Source organism: Papio anubis, chromosome 11, assembly GCF_008728515.1.
Source record: "Papio anubis isolate 15944 chromosome 11, Panubis1.0, whole genome shotgun sequence".
NCBI classification, from domain to species: Eukaryota; Metazoa; Chordata; class Mammalia; order Primates; family Cercopithecidae; genus Papio; species Papio anubis.
The window spans coordinates 91690159-91705012 of NC_044986.1; the positions used below are offsets into that span (position 1 = coordinate 91690159).

A 14854-nucleotide genomic window follows, 5' to 3' on the forward strand; every position below is an offset into this window, starting at 1 on the left:
GTGGATCACGAGGTCAGGAGATCGAGACTATCCTGGTTAACATGGTGAAACCCCGTCTCTACTAAAAATACAAAAAACTAGCCGGGCGTGGTGGCGGGCGCCTGTAGTCTCAGCTACTTGGGAGGCTGAGGCGGGAGAATGGCGTGAACCCGGGAGGCGGAGCTTGCAGTGAGCCGAGATCACGCCACTGCACTCCAGCCTGGGAGACACAGCGAGACTCCGTCTCAAAAAAAAAAAAAAAAAAAAAAAAAGGATAGTATACTGAAGCATCATGATGCAGAGCCCCTCCGGTTCAAGGACAAAATGAGGCATCGTTTACTCTGAATTTTATGACCGGTGGCAGAAAAACGTGTCACTGATGAGGTTAACTGGGGACCAGAATCCTGGGCATGGTCCTAGCTGGCATGAGTAGAATTTGCAATTGTTTTCAGGATGTGTTTTCTTTTTTTCTTTTCTTTTCTTTTTCTTTTTTTTCTTGCAGACAGGGTCTTGCTCTGTTGCCCAGGCTGAAGTGCAGTGGCACTATCTTGGCTCACTGCAGCCTCTGCCTCCGTGGTTCAAGCGATTTTCCCACCTGAGCCTCCCAAGTAGCTGGGATTACAGGTGTGAGCCACTGTGTTTGGCTAATTTTTTTGTATTTTTAGTAGAGACATGTTTTTGCCATGTTGGTTGGCCAGGCTGGTATTGAACTCCTGCCCTCAAGTGATCTGCCTGCCTTGGCCTTCAAAAATGTTGGGATTACAGGCATGAGCCCCTGCACCCGGCCAGGACGTGTTTTCTTAAAGACAATTTAAGAATCAGGAAAAGGAAAGACAGGTAGATGAAGGACAGGCTGTAGCATGTCACACCTCACAGTTATTTGCAACTTTCTGTTAACCAGATACTGTGTTAGATGAGAATGAGAGCTTAATTTTTTTTTTTTTAGTGCTGACTAATAATTAATTATAACTTTCAGTCATGATCACTGGGTTTGAACCTCCTGTGCAGATATTTTGGAAACATATATTTTAGATGTGAGGAAGTTCTAATACAAATGAAGGCTCAAAGTAAAGAAAAAGATGCAAAATGCTGTCATAGACATCGAAAATAGATTTGGATAAAAAACATTGCACCTACCAGAGGAATCAAGGAGAAATTTTTTCCCACAAATATTCAAGACATTATGTTATTTATCTCGTTTAGAGCTTTAGAACCTTTCTTTTAGGGGAATGACAGTATCTTTTGGTGATTTGAGTCTAAAAGTTGAAACTAAGATTCATGCAGAAAAGTAAAGGAAAATTTTCGGAGAAGAAAGCAGTGGTTGAGAATCTGTTAGCAGTGTTCCCTTTTGTCTTTTCAGCCTGTTCACCAGGAACTTGGAGCTTTGCGCTGTGATTATTTTATTGGTTCAAAGGACAGAAATTGTCTTTAAAATGATGAATGGCTCTGATTAGGTGTGGCAGTTCACACCTGTAATCCCAGCACTTAAAGAGGCTGAGGTGGAAAGATTGCTTGATGCCAGCAGTTTGAGGCCAACTTGGGCAACATAGTGAGACCCCATCTCTATAAAAAGTAAAAAAAAACTGGTCAAGTGTGATGGTGCATGCCTGTAGTCCTAGCTACTCGAGGCTGAGGCAGGAAGATCACTTGAGCTCAGGCGTTCAAGGCTACCACTACACCACAGCCTAGGCAACAGAGCTGACTTTTTTTTTTTTTTTTTTTAAAGGGTGCATTTTTTTGCCAGCAGGAGATGGGTGGAGTGTGAGGGGTACTGCCTACCTGTACGGTGATATCAACCCAGATTTGCATCCTAGTTCCTTTGCTGGTTTTGTTTAACATCTTATTGTGAGTTTGGTGCTCCTGTTTGAGCCCAGAGTAAAGGACCAGGGACATCTCCATGATTGTGGGGAAGCTCTTAGTTCCCAGGACTAGAGCAAGTGGCACCAGTAAGTACAATTCTCAGATACAGTGGCCTTTGAAGCAGGTAAGCACAGCCTGTCTTTGGGCCTTAATATTAATGCCTATCTTGTTGATTTGTCATTTTCATTTTAGTTTTGTAATTGGTTGATTGAGACAGAAAGGGAAAAATGGCAAAAAAGCATGTTATATATGCTTAGGATGGAATGTCTTCTTTTTCCCATTCCTCATCTCAATTCCCAGTTTAATGCTAAATCTTTGAGTGTCCATATCCTTGAGGAGAGACTGTTCTGACTGTTCTTGGAAATCACTTGATGAGAAAACTGCTGAGAAGCAGATCAGATGCCAACATCAGAGGCCAGTTTAGGTTATCTGTTAACTACAAGCAGATCCAGATCCTAGTAGCACTGAGCATAGAATGTCACCAAGTTATGACCTCCCAAGTTGCTGGTTGAGCCTCATGAAAGGAGGATTTGCTGTGGAGGGCGTACCCTTGCACCTGGGCTCTTGTGATCAGCCCAGCAATTCTTTTTCTGTTATTTTTTTTAAGACAGGGTTGGATTACGGGTGCATGCCACCACGCCCAGCTATTTTTTTTTTTTTTTCAATTTTTAGTAGAGACAGGGTTTCACCATGTTGGCCAGACTGGTTTTGAGCTCCTGACCTCAAGTGATCTGCCTGCCTCAGCCTCCCAAAATGCTGGGATCACAGGTGTGAGCTACCACACCCAGCCTCGGCCCAGCAATTCTTCCTGAAGCTGTCCGTCATCCTTTGCCTCAATGAAAATGTTGTTTTTTGGCTCATTCTGCCTGTTTTAAGGACCTTGGAAAAATGACAGTCTCACATTGACCAAAACGTTGCATTTGCTCGTGAGTTTTAAGGACTTCTTACACTTAGTCTTGCGTCCTTGTGGTCAAGGATGTAGGTCTCTGCTTATAAGCCCCATCTCATGTTCTCATCACTGTTGACATCATGGCTTCAGCTGAAGTGTCTCTTTCTGTTATTAGTTACTCATAAATGTCATTTATTAACAGGAGGAAGGTTATTCTTCTGAGAATTATTTCTGATGAGGTATTTGCATGTGTGTAGTTTAAGTCAGGGGATTGTCTGTAATCCAACACAGTCTGAAATAGTTTTTGGAGGTTGGCATAGTTTCATTTCACCCTGTCCAATTTGTTCAGAGAAGCCTAGAATTTGTACACGTTAGTAAAATAAAGAAAAAGAAAATCTGCCTAATGTAAAAATTAGTAGCTTTTAACAATTGTATCTATGATATGAAAAGGAGAGATTTGTTGCAAAAAAAGACCCTCTATTAATAAAGTATTTGAGTATGTCCTGTGTAGCCATATGGGTGTGTACATGATAGGTAAATGTAAAATATGATTCTTGCTTTTAAAGAACTTGCTTATTTGGGAAAGTACAGGATAAGATATATGATGTTTCCTAAGACAGGGGTTGTAGAAAGAGCTACTTATGACTTGAAAGTGTTTTTATTGGTAAGGTAAATAGATGCTTATATGTTTCTCAATAAATTAATCTAGCAGGATAAAAAATTCCAGGCCAGGCATGGTGGTTCATGCCTGTAATCCCAGCACTTCGGGAGGCTGAGGCAAGAGGATTGCTTGAGGTCAGGAGTTCAAATCCAGCCTGGATAACATAGCAAGATCCCATCTCTACAAAAAGTAAAATTAGCCAAATATGGTGGCAGGTGCCTATAGTCCCAGCTATTCAGGAGGCTGAGACGAGAGAATCACTTGATCCAGGAGGCTGAGGCTTCAGTGAGCTATGACTGCATCAGTGCACTCCAGCCTGGGCATCAAGGAGACGATGTCTCTAAGAAAAATAAAACCAAAATTCCATATGTTGTCTGATCTACGATGACTATTTTTGTGTTTTCTACATTATCATAAAAAACAGTTATTCAGGGGAAGTCACTTTAAAAGTATCCTAGATGAGAGAACTGTGTGCTCCTTTTTGTTTTAAGGTTGTGTTTTCTCCCTTGTCCTTTCCCTGACTCCCTGCATACTTTGAGATGGCCTCTGCAGCCCCGGCTTTTGTGTGGCATGCTCTTCCTGTCTCTGATTCTCTGCTTCTCTCCATGCCTGGATTTGCTAGTCTAGAGATATAAGAAGTTTTGAAACCAATATCCTCTTGGATTTTATTAATCAAACATCTGCATGTCCAGAATTCACACAGCCCTCTGCCATGCCCTCCAGGATTGGGCTACTGGGAGGATATTTTTTATCAATAAGTAGGCTAAATATTTATTTTTATCCCACTGGGTGGTTTCACAGGCATCAGCAAAATACAAAATTGCATTATTCACCAGAGCATGAGCTACTTTCTGTGTTATCCATGTGGCAAGGTCTTTAGAAATATTTGTGTGGGCCTTTGCCACGTTAAATGGCTGTATCCCAAGGCTTCATTTGTGGTGGTGTAGTCTTCTGTAGGACGATAGTAAGGACGAAATGAATTGGTGTCTTCCAGTAGTCAGATGTGGCACACAGGGCTCAGGGCTGGCACCAGTCATCTGCCTGTTCTTCGAGGTTTGCCTGGAGCTTATTTGTCAGCTTCTCCAGGGGTGTCCGCAGCTCTTAGTTTGCTTTTCCATTTGTCAGTCCAAATGCCCCTGGGGCGTGGATAGAGTGTCATCCCATTTGGCTCCTCATGGGGGCGTGTATAAAGAAGAGAGACTTCGTTTGTACACACAGCAGTCAGGACCCCTGCTGGAGCTGGAGAATCGAGGTGCTTTTCGGACCAATCCTGAGGCCCTGTCCTTGGAACTGAAACAACAGGCTGAGGTGACTGAAGTGCATTAAGGAGGAGGCTTTCGCCTGCTGCCCTGGCTGTTTTCTTCCATTAGAAAACATCTCATGAATGGAGCATTTGGAAAAACAGATAGTGTTAGAAAAAGAAAAAGAATTTCCACTCTGACTTTGAGACCAATCTCTGTAATTGTTTAGGTAGGGTAAGGATAGGCTTTCTTGAAACACTAGCCTTTAGCTGAGGCATTCGCAGACAGCACCTGCCTCTGCATATGGAGATCATAACCCCACACCAAAGGGCTGTCTTCTGGTAATTACCAAATTCCCATCTTTCCACTTTCAGTTGTGTGACTGGGAATAGTGTCCCCCTTCTGATATGAGTCATAGCATGCAACATGCACTGCAAAATGCACTTGCATTTTGCTTGAATATTTTGCAAAGAGATTCCATTGAATTGAGAGGCAGCAAGTATTTGATGTAATGATTACACTTGATCACACAAAACACTTCACAGTGCCATGGCTGGTCTTCATAGCAGTCAGCTCTTGACTTCGCTTCCTCCCTGCCCCCCACAAGAATGTTAGCTGTTGCTGTGGCTTCAGGAGCATTTAAATGTCTTAAAAGCTTATAAATAATATAAAAGGCTGACTGTATCAGTAGTGCAGTAGTCAGTGCATAATGCCAAATTGGTGGTGATGTCTGCACGACATGCTGACTTGAATAAGTTGTTTTCAAGTTGTCTCATTAAGGTTTGAACTGGGGATGGGACAGAGATAGCCTTTATCACACACTTCTTTTTAATTTTTATCTTACTTTTTTTTAGCTAAAGGCAAAAAGAATGCACATGCTTAGTTTAATGTGATTAGAAAATGAGTTGTTCCCTGGTGAGCTTGACCCACCAGTATGTGATGGTTTTGCAGCAGCCTTAGCAGCTGGGTTTTTCTCATCTCACAGAAAACCCCCCCACAGAAATACATTGTTATTCTATAAGACAATATGACTAAATTATCATGTACTGAGAAAAGCATTAGGTTAACAAATTAGGAAAACTATGTCTTAGATGTACAACCAGCTTTATTCCCTGTTCTCTGGTGGGCAGGCCTATACAAACCTACTCTCAAAGTCTGAGGAAGCTGAGAGGCCAAAAAAAGAGGCTCACAATTCCAGTTTCTCATAAAGAAATGTTTAGGTTAAGGTGAGGTGGCCTAGGTTGGTAATCCCAGCATTTTGGGTGGCCAAGGCTGGAGGATCACTTGAGGCCAGGAGTTTGAGACCAGCCAGGGCAGCATAGCAAGACCTCATCTCTATTAAAAAACAAAAATAAAACAAAACAAAAAAACTAGATGGGCATGGTGACATACACATGTGGTCCCAGCTACTTGGGGGGCTGAGGTGGGAGGATTGCTTGAGCCTGGGAAGTCGAGGCTGCAGTGAGGTATGATGGCCCCACAACACTCTAGCCTGGGTCATAGAGCGAGACGCCATCTCAACAAAAGAGAGAAACATTTAATTGGGACTTAGGAACAGAAGCCATGCCTGTGTCTCCGCACTACCCCCAGACCCAGGGCTGATATGCTGTGGGGAAAGGGTGACTCTGAAGGGATGTGTAGGACAATTAAAGTACTATAATGTCAAGTTTGTTTGACCTCTGGGCAGTGCCAGCTCTTGCAGTAGATAAACGGGAAATCTTAGAGGGCTTCCCAGAACTGGGGTTAATCGGAAGTCAGCATAGTGGATTAATATCCAAGATGGAGTTGCTTTGGCCACTGCACCTCTGTCTTATAAGCACAGAGTGTCAAGATAATTGTTATTTTGACCCAAATCATCAGCACAGCAACCAATTCCATTTATTAGGTAATTATGTACCAAATATGAGACTTTTTTTTATTACATTTAATACTTATAACAACTCAGTTGAGGGTATTATCCCTATTTTGCAGCTGAATGGATGGACTTAATGGGAGATAAGCAGCTTCCCTGAGACACATGGAACAACGTGTGGAAGTGACGCGTGTGAATCTGGTTCTGTCTGTTGGCAAAACCTGAACTGATCTCTATGCCTCCCACTCCTAATATACAGTGCAAGAGAGTATAAATAAGAAATATTCTTATGTCCTCTGGGCATGGTGGCTCACGCCTGTAATCCCAGCACTTTGGGAGGGTGAGGCGGGCAGATCGCTTGAGGTCAGGAGTTCTAAACCAGCCTGGCCAACATGGCAAAAACCCGTCTCTACTAAAAATACAAAAACTAGCTGAGCGTGGTGGTGTGTGCCTGTAATCCCAGCTACTCAGGAGGCCGAGGCAGGAGAATCTCTTGAACCCAGGAGGCGGAGGTTGCAGTGAGCCAAGATGGTGCCACTGCACTGCAGCCTGAGCAACAACAGAGTGAGACTCCGTCTCAAAAATAATAATTAAAGTAAAATAAAAATAAACATTATGTCACTACCAAGAATAATCCAAATTAACATTAAAATGCTTTAACATTTATAAAAATTAGTTCAGAGAAGAAATAAGGCTCCGTGCCCCTAAATCCTCACTCCTCTCCTGTAAATGTAAACATGTGAATTGTGCCTTCTGTGTAGCTTTCCTGTACTCTCTAATCTTAGGGTGTGTGTGTGCATGTGTGTGTGTGTGTATGTGTGTGTGTGTGAGAGAGAGGTTGAAAGAGAGAAAGAGGATGTAACTGTAATGTTGGTACTACAAGTGTGTAGCTTTCTAGAAATGGAATTTCTTCATCATTTTATTTTAAAAATAATCATTCTTTTCTGCTTTTGCTTGAAATGTTCTATTTTCCATAGATTAATATATGTTTGACTTTTTTGAATTATATATACTGTTTTATTTGTTTTTTCTCTTTTTCTGTTTTCAATCCCAAGCTGTTTTTAATTCTAAAAAGGTACTTTCATATTGTTTTTTGTTTTCATAATTTTTGTGAATTTTCTGCTTTTATTTTCCAAGCTTATGACTTTGACTCATTTTGCCAAAGCGGACCCATCCCATGAAAACAACACAAATTCTGTTAATTTTTAAATTGAGACTGTGTGTGTGTGTGTGTGTGTGTGTGTACTTTTTTTCAGAGGGGGGTCTCATTCTGTCGCCGAGGCTGGAGTGCAGCAGTGCCATCTCGGCTTATTGCAACCTTTGCCTCTTGGGCTCAAGGGATCCTCCCACCTCAGCCTCCTGAGTAGCTGGGACCACAGGCACACACCACCACGTCTGGCTAACTTTTTGTATTTTTAGTAGAGATGGGGTTTCACCATGTTGCCCAGGCTGGTCTGAAACTCCTGAATTCAAGTGATCTGCCCTCCTGCCTCTCAAAGTGCTGAGATTACAGGTGTGAGCCCCACTGCGCCTGGCCTTATATATTATTTTAGGAGGGAATTGACATCTTTCAAGTAGTTACTTCTAACTATCCAAGAAATACATATATCCAGCAATACATATTAAATGCTGTTCCACTTGTCTTCTTTTTTGTCACTTTTTAAAGTTCTGTATGTGTCATATAAGTTCTATATGTTTGCTGAGTATTTCCCAGGGATTTAAACTTTACATTGCTGTTTTCAGGTTTTTCTTATTGTGTCTTTTAAACTGGTTATAGTTTATATATAGTTTATTATTTTATTATATATTTTTTATAAGCTTCATTTTTATAACCTTCAAAACTAAGAATCCTCTTAGTTGTATATTAATTCAAGTTCTTTTCTTGGGTTTTCCGGGTATACAGTTTTATTGTGTGCAAATAATAACGTTGCCCCCTTTCTGTATTTGTAGCAAACATTTATTTCTCTGTTTAATTGCACTGGCTAGCATTTCCAGAGTAATGTGAAATAATCATGGTGTTAGGAAGCATCTAACTACATGCTAGACTTCATCGTAATGATTTTTGGTGTCAGGACATCAAGGTCTACCATAAGAACATGTGACTGCTATATTTATAATTTTGGAAACAGATAAAGGGAAAATAAAAGCAAAAGTATATGAGGTGAAGTAAGGGAATAGGACTAGAATTTGGAATGTACATAATGGACAAATCTAGTGGGAGGAAATTGAAGTCAGTCCCCAGGTTGATGGGTTATGCTGCATGCCGCTAGTATTTAACAGCCAGTTGTGCTTCCGGTCTGACAGGTGCTACAAAGATAAGGAAGATAACATCCACTGTGAAGGGCCTGTGGCCCAGAGGCACTCTGCGTGTTGATGAGTACAAATGAGGGGAACATCCTTACTGATTAGTGCAGTGGAAGCCCGAATGTTGTGTCCTGAGTTACAGTGTCATAGGATTTTATTAGAAGGCACCGTCACCTACCTCTACTGCTGCAGTTCCTGCACCTAGAATGGCCCTTGGCGTGGAGTAGGTGCTGAAGTCTGTCTTCATGAGTGAATGAAGCCGCTTCACTGTTCCTTGTGGTTCTTGGCCAGTGTTGTGGAGGAGGTGAGCCAGGTTTTTGCTGGTAGAGAGAGTGGGAGCAGAGGGGGATGCTGCTACTTGAAGAGTTTGCTACAGGGGGTCTGATCCCAGAGTTCAGGGCAAATCTGTTCTATCTGAGGTGTGGAGTGCTTACAGAGGAGCGAAGGGTGAGAGGGGAGGATGTGGAGGTGACTGAGAACAAAGCTTCCTTTCCTTTTTCTTTTTTTGAGACAAAGTCTTGCTCTGTCGCTCAGGCTGGAGTGCAGTGGCACGATCTGGCTCACTGCAACCTGCAACCTGCAACCTCCGCCTCCCGGGCTCAAGTGATTCTTGTGCCTCAGTAGCGCTACTACTCGGTGGTAGTAGTAGTAGCCTCCTGAGTAGCTGGGATTACAGGCGCACGCCACCACATCCAGCTAATTTTGGTATTTTTAGTAGAGACAGGGTTTCGCCGTGTTGGACAGGCTGATCTTGAACTCCTGACCTCAAGTGATCTGCCCGCCTCACCCTCCCAAAGTGCTGGGATTACAGGTGTAAGCCACCACACCTGGCCAAGAGCAGAGCTTTCTAAGTGATGCAGCATGGAGGGGTTCCAGTGGCTGAGATGTGGATTGCAGCCCTTGATGGCTGGCTGACCTAGACACCTCCTCCCACATTTTCTACTTTTTCCATGATGTTCTGGACAGGAAAGAGGCTTGTCATGGTGGTAACCCCACGTTCATTCCTGCACTCCCTCTCTGCTCCATGGCTACCTGGGTTTAGGTCTCCTTGGTTAGGAAACTGTCGTGTGACCATGCCCAGCTACAAGGGGAGCCTGGACCAGTGAGGACAAAAGTTTTACTTTTCCAGCCACCGTAGACAAAGAAAGGCAGGGAGAGAGGGCCTTAGGAGTGGATGCTGAGTCAGCCAATTGCAGTGTCTGCCCCAGAACCATCCTATAAAAGCCATTTTCAAACTTTATTCATTGTATATGAACATGTTTCAACATCTTTCACAAGTGGCTTTTAAATCGTTGTTAGTCATGGAAGCTTTGATTAGATGAACTCTTCTGAGGGAACCTGGCACGATGGGCATACCACCACACCAGCTCTCAGAGACTCAGATGGAGGGAGCCGGGCTGGGTGTCGTGGAAGCCCCTTGAAGCTCAGTGAAGAGGGTATTGGCAAAGAGTAGTTGAAAATGAGAACTTTTCATTTTTAGTTGAGATAAGATGGCAGTAAAAGCTACCACTATGAGGATTTGATTTTGCATTTAGCGATCCATTTTTGCTTTTCTTTTTTTAAAGTAGGAGAATATGTTTTGAACATTTAGAAATGGCCTCTTTATTGAAATACAAAACCTTGCCTGATTTGGGCTGGTGCTTAGATCCCTCAAGAAAAATTTCCACGTGGGAAACGAATTGCCACGTTAGTCTTCTCCAGAGATGCTGTCTCTCTCTAGAGTGACTGTCTGCAGCCACGGCCACTCCAGTTGCGTTAGAATCGTGACTGGAATGATATTCCTAATTCCTAAAGCTAAAGGGAAAAGAAAAAAAAGCCAAAACAGCAAACCAGTCAGAAAACGTACATTAGATTTTTACATTGATTTCCAATGTACAAATTTCTGTTCTTTATAATCTTAGCAGAAGCCGGTATCTCAGCAGAAGCAGAAGCAAATATCTTTAATTGAAGATATTTGGTTTCCGTGATAAGCAGGGTTTCCAGAAAACCACATATGAGAGCAGGAACCAATGCTGCTTTCTCTGCCTTCTAATCCCCGCAGTGAAGGACTGAGGAGCAGAAATGTGACCCTGAACCCCAACAGCCTGGGTGTCCACTGCAGCAGTCAGAGTGTCTGGCCTGGGCATGGCTGAAAGATTATTCTCCAGCTGTCTGGAGGGAGATACGGCTCCCTTTTAGTAAAAATGTCACCAAAATTTATCTATGTTTTATGTTATTTCCAATTGATGCATTAATAGAAGTAAATAAATTCCTGTTTCTCAGGGGAGATTCCTGGAAACCTAGAAACTTAACACAGAAAGGAAATTGGGTATGTACATAGCTACTCTTTTGAGCGTCTTTCATAATTTTTTATCTTTTAAAAAAGAGTGAAATCAGTGAAGTCGACAATTTTCATTACAGATGCTTGTGATTATTTCTGCCTGATACGAAACTGGCTACAAGTTTGGGCTACTTATGGACATATTTGCAAAAGTACTTAGAATCTTAAATTTGAGACATTTGACTTCCATAGCATTAATAAGTAAGTTATGTTACTATTTTAAAATAGTATTAAGAAATTATTATTATATTTAGAGATGAGATCTTACTCTAGTGCCCAGGTTGAGTGCAGCTGGGTGATCATGGCTCACTATAAACTTGAGCTCCTGGGCTCAGGCAGTCCTCCTGCCTCAGCCTGCCAAATAGTGGTGACTCTAGGTTTCTGCTGCCATGCCCGGCTAATTTTTTTTTTTTTTCTTTAAAATTTCGTAGAAACAGAATCTTGCTTTTTTGGCCAGGCTGTTCCTGAACTCCTGGCCTCAAGTGATCCTCCTGCTGAGATTACAGGTATGAGTCACCGTTCCCAGTTAAGAAATTATTTTTGATAGTAGAGTTATTGTTTAGTGGTTTCTGTGTTTCCTAATTATTTTCTTTTTTTCTTTTTCTTTTTCTTTTTTTTTTTTTGAGACGGAGTCTCGCTCTGTCACCCAGGCTGGAGTGCAGTGGCGTAATCTCGGCTCACTGCAAGCTCTGCCTCCTGGGTTCACGCCATTCTCCTGCCTCAGCCTCCCGAGTAGCTGGGACTACAGGCGCTGCCACCACGCCTGGCTAATTTTTGTACTTTTTTAGTAGAGGTGGGATTTCACCGTGTTAGCCAGGAAGGTCTCTATCTCCTGACCTCGTGATCCACCCACCTTGGCCTACCAAAGTGCTGGGATTACAGGCATGAGCCACCGCGCCCAGCTGTTTCTTAAATTATTTTCTAAGAATTACTGCGCCATTTCCTTTACATAGTATGGAGTGTAGTGGCATGATCATGGCTCAGGGCTCACTGCAGCATTGAACTCCTGAAATCAGTTGTAATCCCAAAGTGCTGGGGTTACAGGCGTGAGCTGCTGTGCCCAGCTAAAATTTTTTAAGCAATAGAAGGCCTGTCTGCATTGCCGAGTCTTCCTTGGGTGATGGTTCATCTGAGGATTGCCAGGAATGCCTGAAGCGCTGGGGAGGGCGGCTTAGGTTCTTGTCCTAGCCTTTCCTCCAATAGTAGACACCCCAGAGTGTGTGTATTCGTTTCTTTCTTCCCTTTCTTCTCCCTCTTTCTCTCTCTCTCCTTCCCCCTCTCTCTCTCTTTCACTCTCTCTTTCCCTCCTTTCCTTTCCTTCCTTTTACTTCCTTTCTTTTCTTTCTTTTGTGGATACAGGGTCTTGCTCTGTCATCCAAGCTGGAGTGCAGTGGCATGATCATAGTACACTGCATCCTCCAACTCTCGGGCTCTAGAGATCCTCCTGCCTCAGCCTCCAAATATCTGGGACTACAGGCTCATGCTACCAAGCTTGGCTAATTTTTAACATGTTTTGTAGAGACGAGATCTTGCTTTGTTGCCCAAGCTGGTCTCAAACTCCTGACCTTAAGTGATCCTCCTGCCTTGTCCTCCCAAAGCACTGAGATTACAGGTGTGAGCCACCACAACCAGCCTTGTTTTTGTTTGTAAAACGATGAGGTTGGTTGCTAGGTTATTGCTGTTGATTTTTCTGGAGTCAGGCCAGAGACTGGGTTCTGGGGAGGACCATAGGGTCCACGGGGTGTTGGAGGATGCAGAGGGTCCTAGGTGCCCGAGCTCCTGCGTGTGCACCCACTTCCTGCAGTCCACTGAAGCTCTTTGGGTCCCCTGCGATTGTGATGACCATCTGGAGAAAAGGTTTCTCATCTTCCCTCTTATCAGACAGGACACTCAGATGAATCCGTTTTTATGTAAAATTTTGGCATTTTGCTTATCTTGGATTTTTATGCAGCAGTTTCTTTGTTCAATTATCACATTAAACTATTTCTCTTGACTACTGAGATTTTGGTCCTCCTTTAAATTTTGTGTCAGAGGCAAGTGCCTATAACTCACCCCTGTTCCAGCCCTTGTAAACACTATGATTCCTTGTAGTTTGTCATTAAAAATATATATCAAAGCCAAGTAATTTGGAAGTTTAATCAAGAGATTCCAGTGATGAGCTGGTAAGCGATGCCTGTTTATGCTCACTTAGTTGCTGGGCAATAGCAGTTGTAAAAACCTGACAAAAGCAGCTGGAAGGCAGACCTCAAAGCTGCTGCCAGTCTCTCCTCTTGGGGACAAAAGAAGCCTTTCGGTTTTTTAATCTTGGAAAGTAAATCATAAATGACCAAATATTGGATTAACTTACAAAAAATTTTTTTATTTTTGAGATAGTAAATGTAGTATCCTTACCGTTGAATTCCTCTTCATGGTGGCTGTGTATTAAAACTGGGATTTTGCATGGAAAATATTTCAAGATTTGCATGGATAATGGCTAACGTACTGTCTGGCTTGTTACATTTTAACTATAAAATTAAGTTGTTGTGCTATTTATTGTTATTTCTAAGGGCCACCATGGAGAGCCATGTGTCCAGGGGGAGATAGGCGGTGAGGAGCATGGTGACTGATCTAGTTGGCACAGCTGAGATTTTTGCTGCTCCAGCAGTCATCTGGATTGGCTTGGAACTGGCTGTTTGTTGCTTCTTTCACAGGCTCAGAGTGTCTGGAGATCTTTTTAACTAGCCGAGACATGCTGTTACTCTGAGCAATTCTCCAGGCAGCCATGAGTGCAAAGGGAGTCTGTGCCAGGTGCCCAGCACTGCTATATATGGCAGAGAAGGGTGGCAGGGGAGGACCTACCATGCCCTTATCTGGGGGCTGCAGCCAGGCGTGATTGTGGGGGCAGTCACATAGCTTCCATGTGCTCCCAGACCAACCCTGTTTTTCCTCTCCCTCCTCCAACCTTGGCATTGATTCTAGACAGCCGATGTGCAGGTTCAATCTTCATATGAAATGGAACAGTGACTTCAAGTTCAGATGCCCATCACCAGCAGTGCTGTATGTACAATCTGTCAAGCTAGTTAAGATGTCTTTGTGGCTCGAGAAAGTAGATTTTTAGATACGGGAGAGTTTGGCTACTTGTGTTTATGATTCTGTGCTCTCTGTTAATTGGCATGGGATTTTTGGACCTGAAATTTAGTGTAGATTTCAATTTATTCGGAAAGATAAGTGTGAGATTGAGGTGTGGTCTTCCGTGTGACAGGTGCTGATTTATGTTGGAGTCTTATTAGGATAGATGCATCCCACATTCAGTTATATGTTTCTTAGGTGAATCAAAGAAGCTGATCTGAAGGTGTACCACCACCTTCTCTCCCAAGATGACAAAGCTGTGTTGGGTCGTTGGTTGGGAGCAGTGCGAGTAAGAAGATGAACACTGTTGACAAGTTGTGTGTCTAGTTCCTTAGGAAACCACTCACCCGGTGTTGAAGACAGCAGCAGAAGAGTACCGTGGCCTAGCATGGAGCTCTGCCATGCCTTTGGTTTTTTCTGTGAACATGTTTTCATGGAACCTAGAGATTTTCTGGTTTGGGGAAGGATACAATGGAAAAATAATAATGAGAAGATAATGATAAGATTTAATTGAATATTTGCTAATTCCAGTGCATACTATTAGGCCTTCAACATATGAATTTATAATCCAGTGAATTAGATATTATGTTCCTTTCATACGAAAGGACATTGAGGCTTGGCAGTATTAATAAATGGCCAA

General features: G+C 42.8%; 1 protein-coding gene across 28 annotated transcripts in view; it reads left to right on the top strand.

Moving 5' to 3' along the window:
* PARD3 (par-3 family cell polarity regulator) overlaps positions 1–14854 on the top strand; it is a 711028-nt gene that overhangs the window by 62598 nt on the left and 633576 nt on the right. Inside the window, exon 1 of one of the 28 annotated variants that reach the window (XM_021943973.2) lies at positions 12696–14142. The exons of the other annotated variants lie outside the window; for them this stretch is intronic. Coding sequence (XP_021799665.2) covers positions 14122–14142 — 21 coding nt within the window. The 5' untranslated portion in view covers positions 12696–14121. Of the gene's footprint in view, positions 1–12695; positions 14143–14854 lie in introns of those variants that run through there. 28 annotated transcript variants of the gene reach the window in all.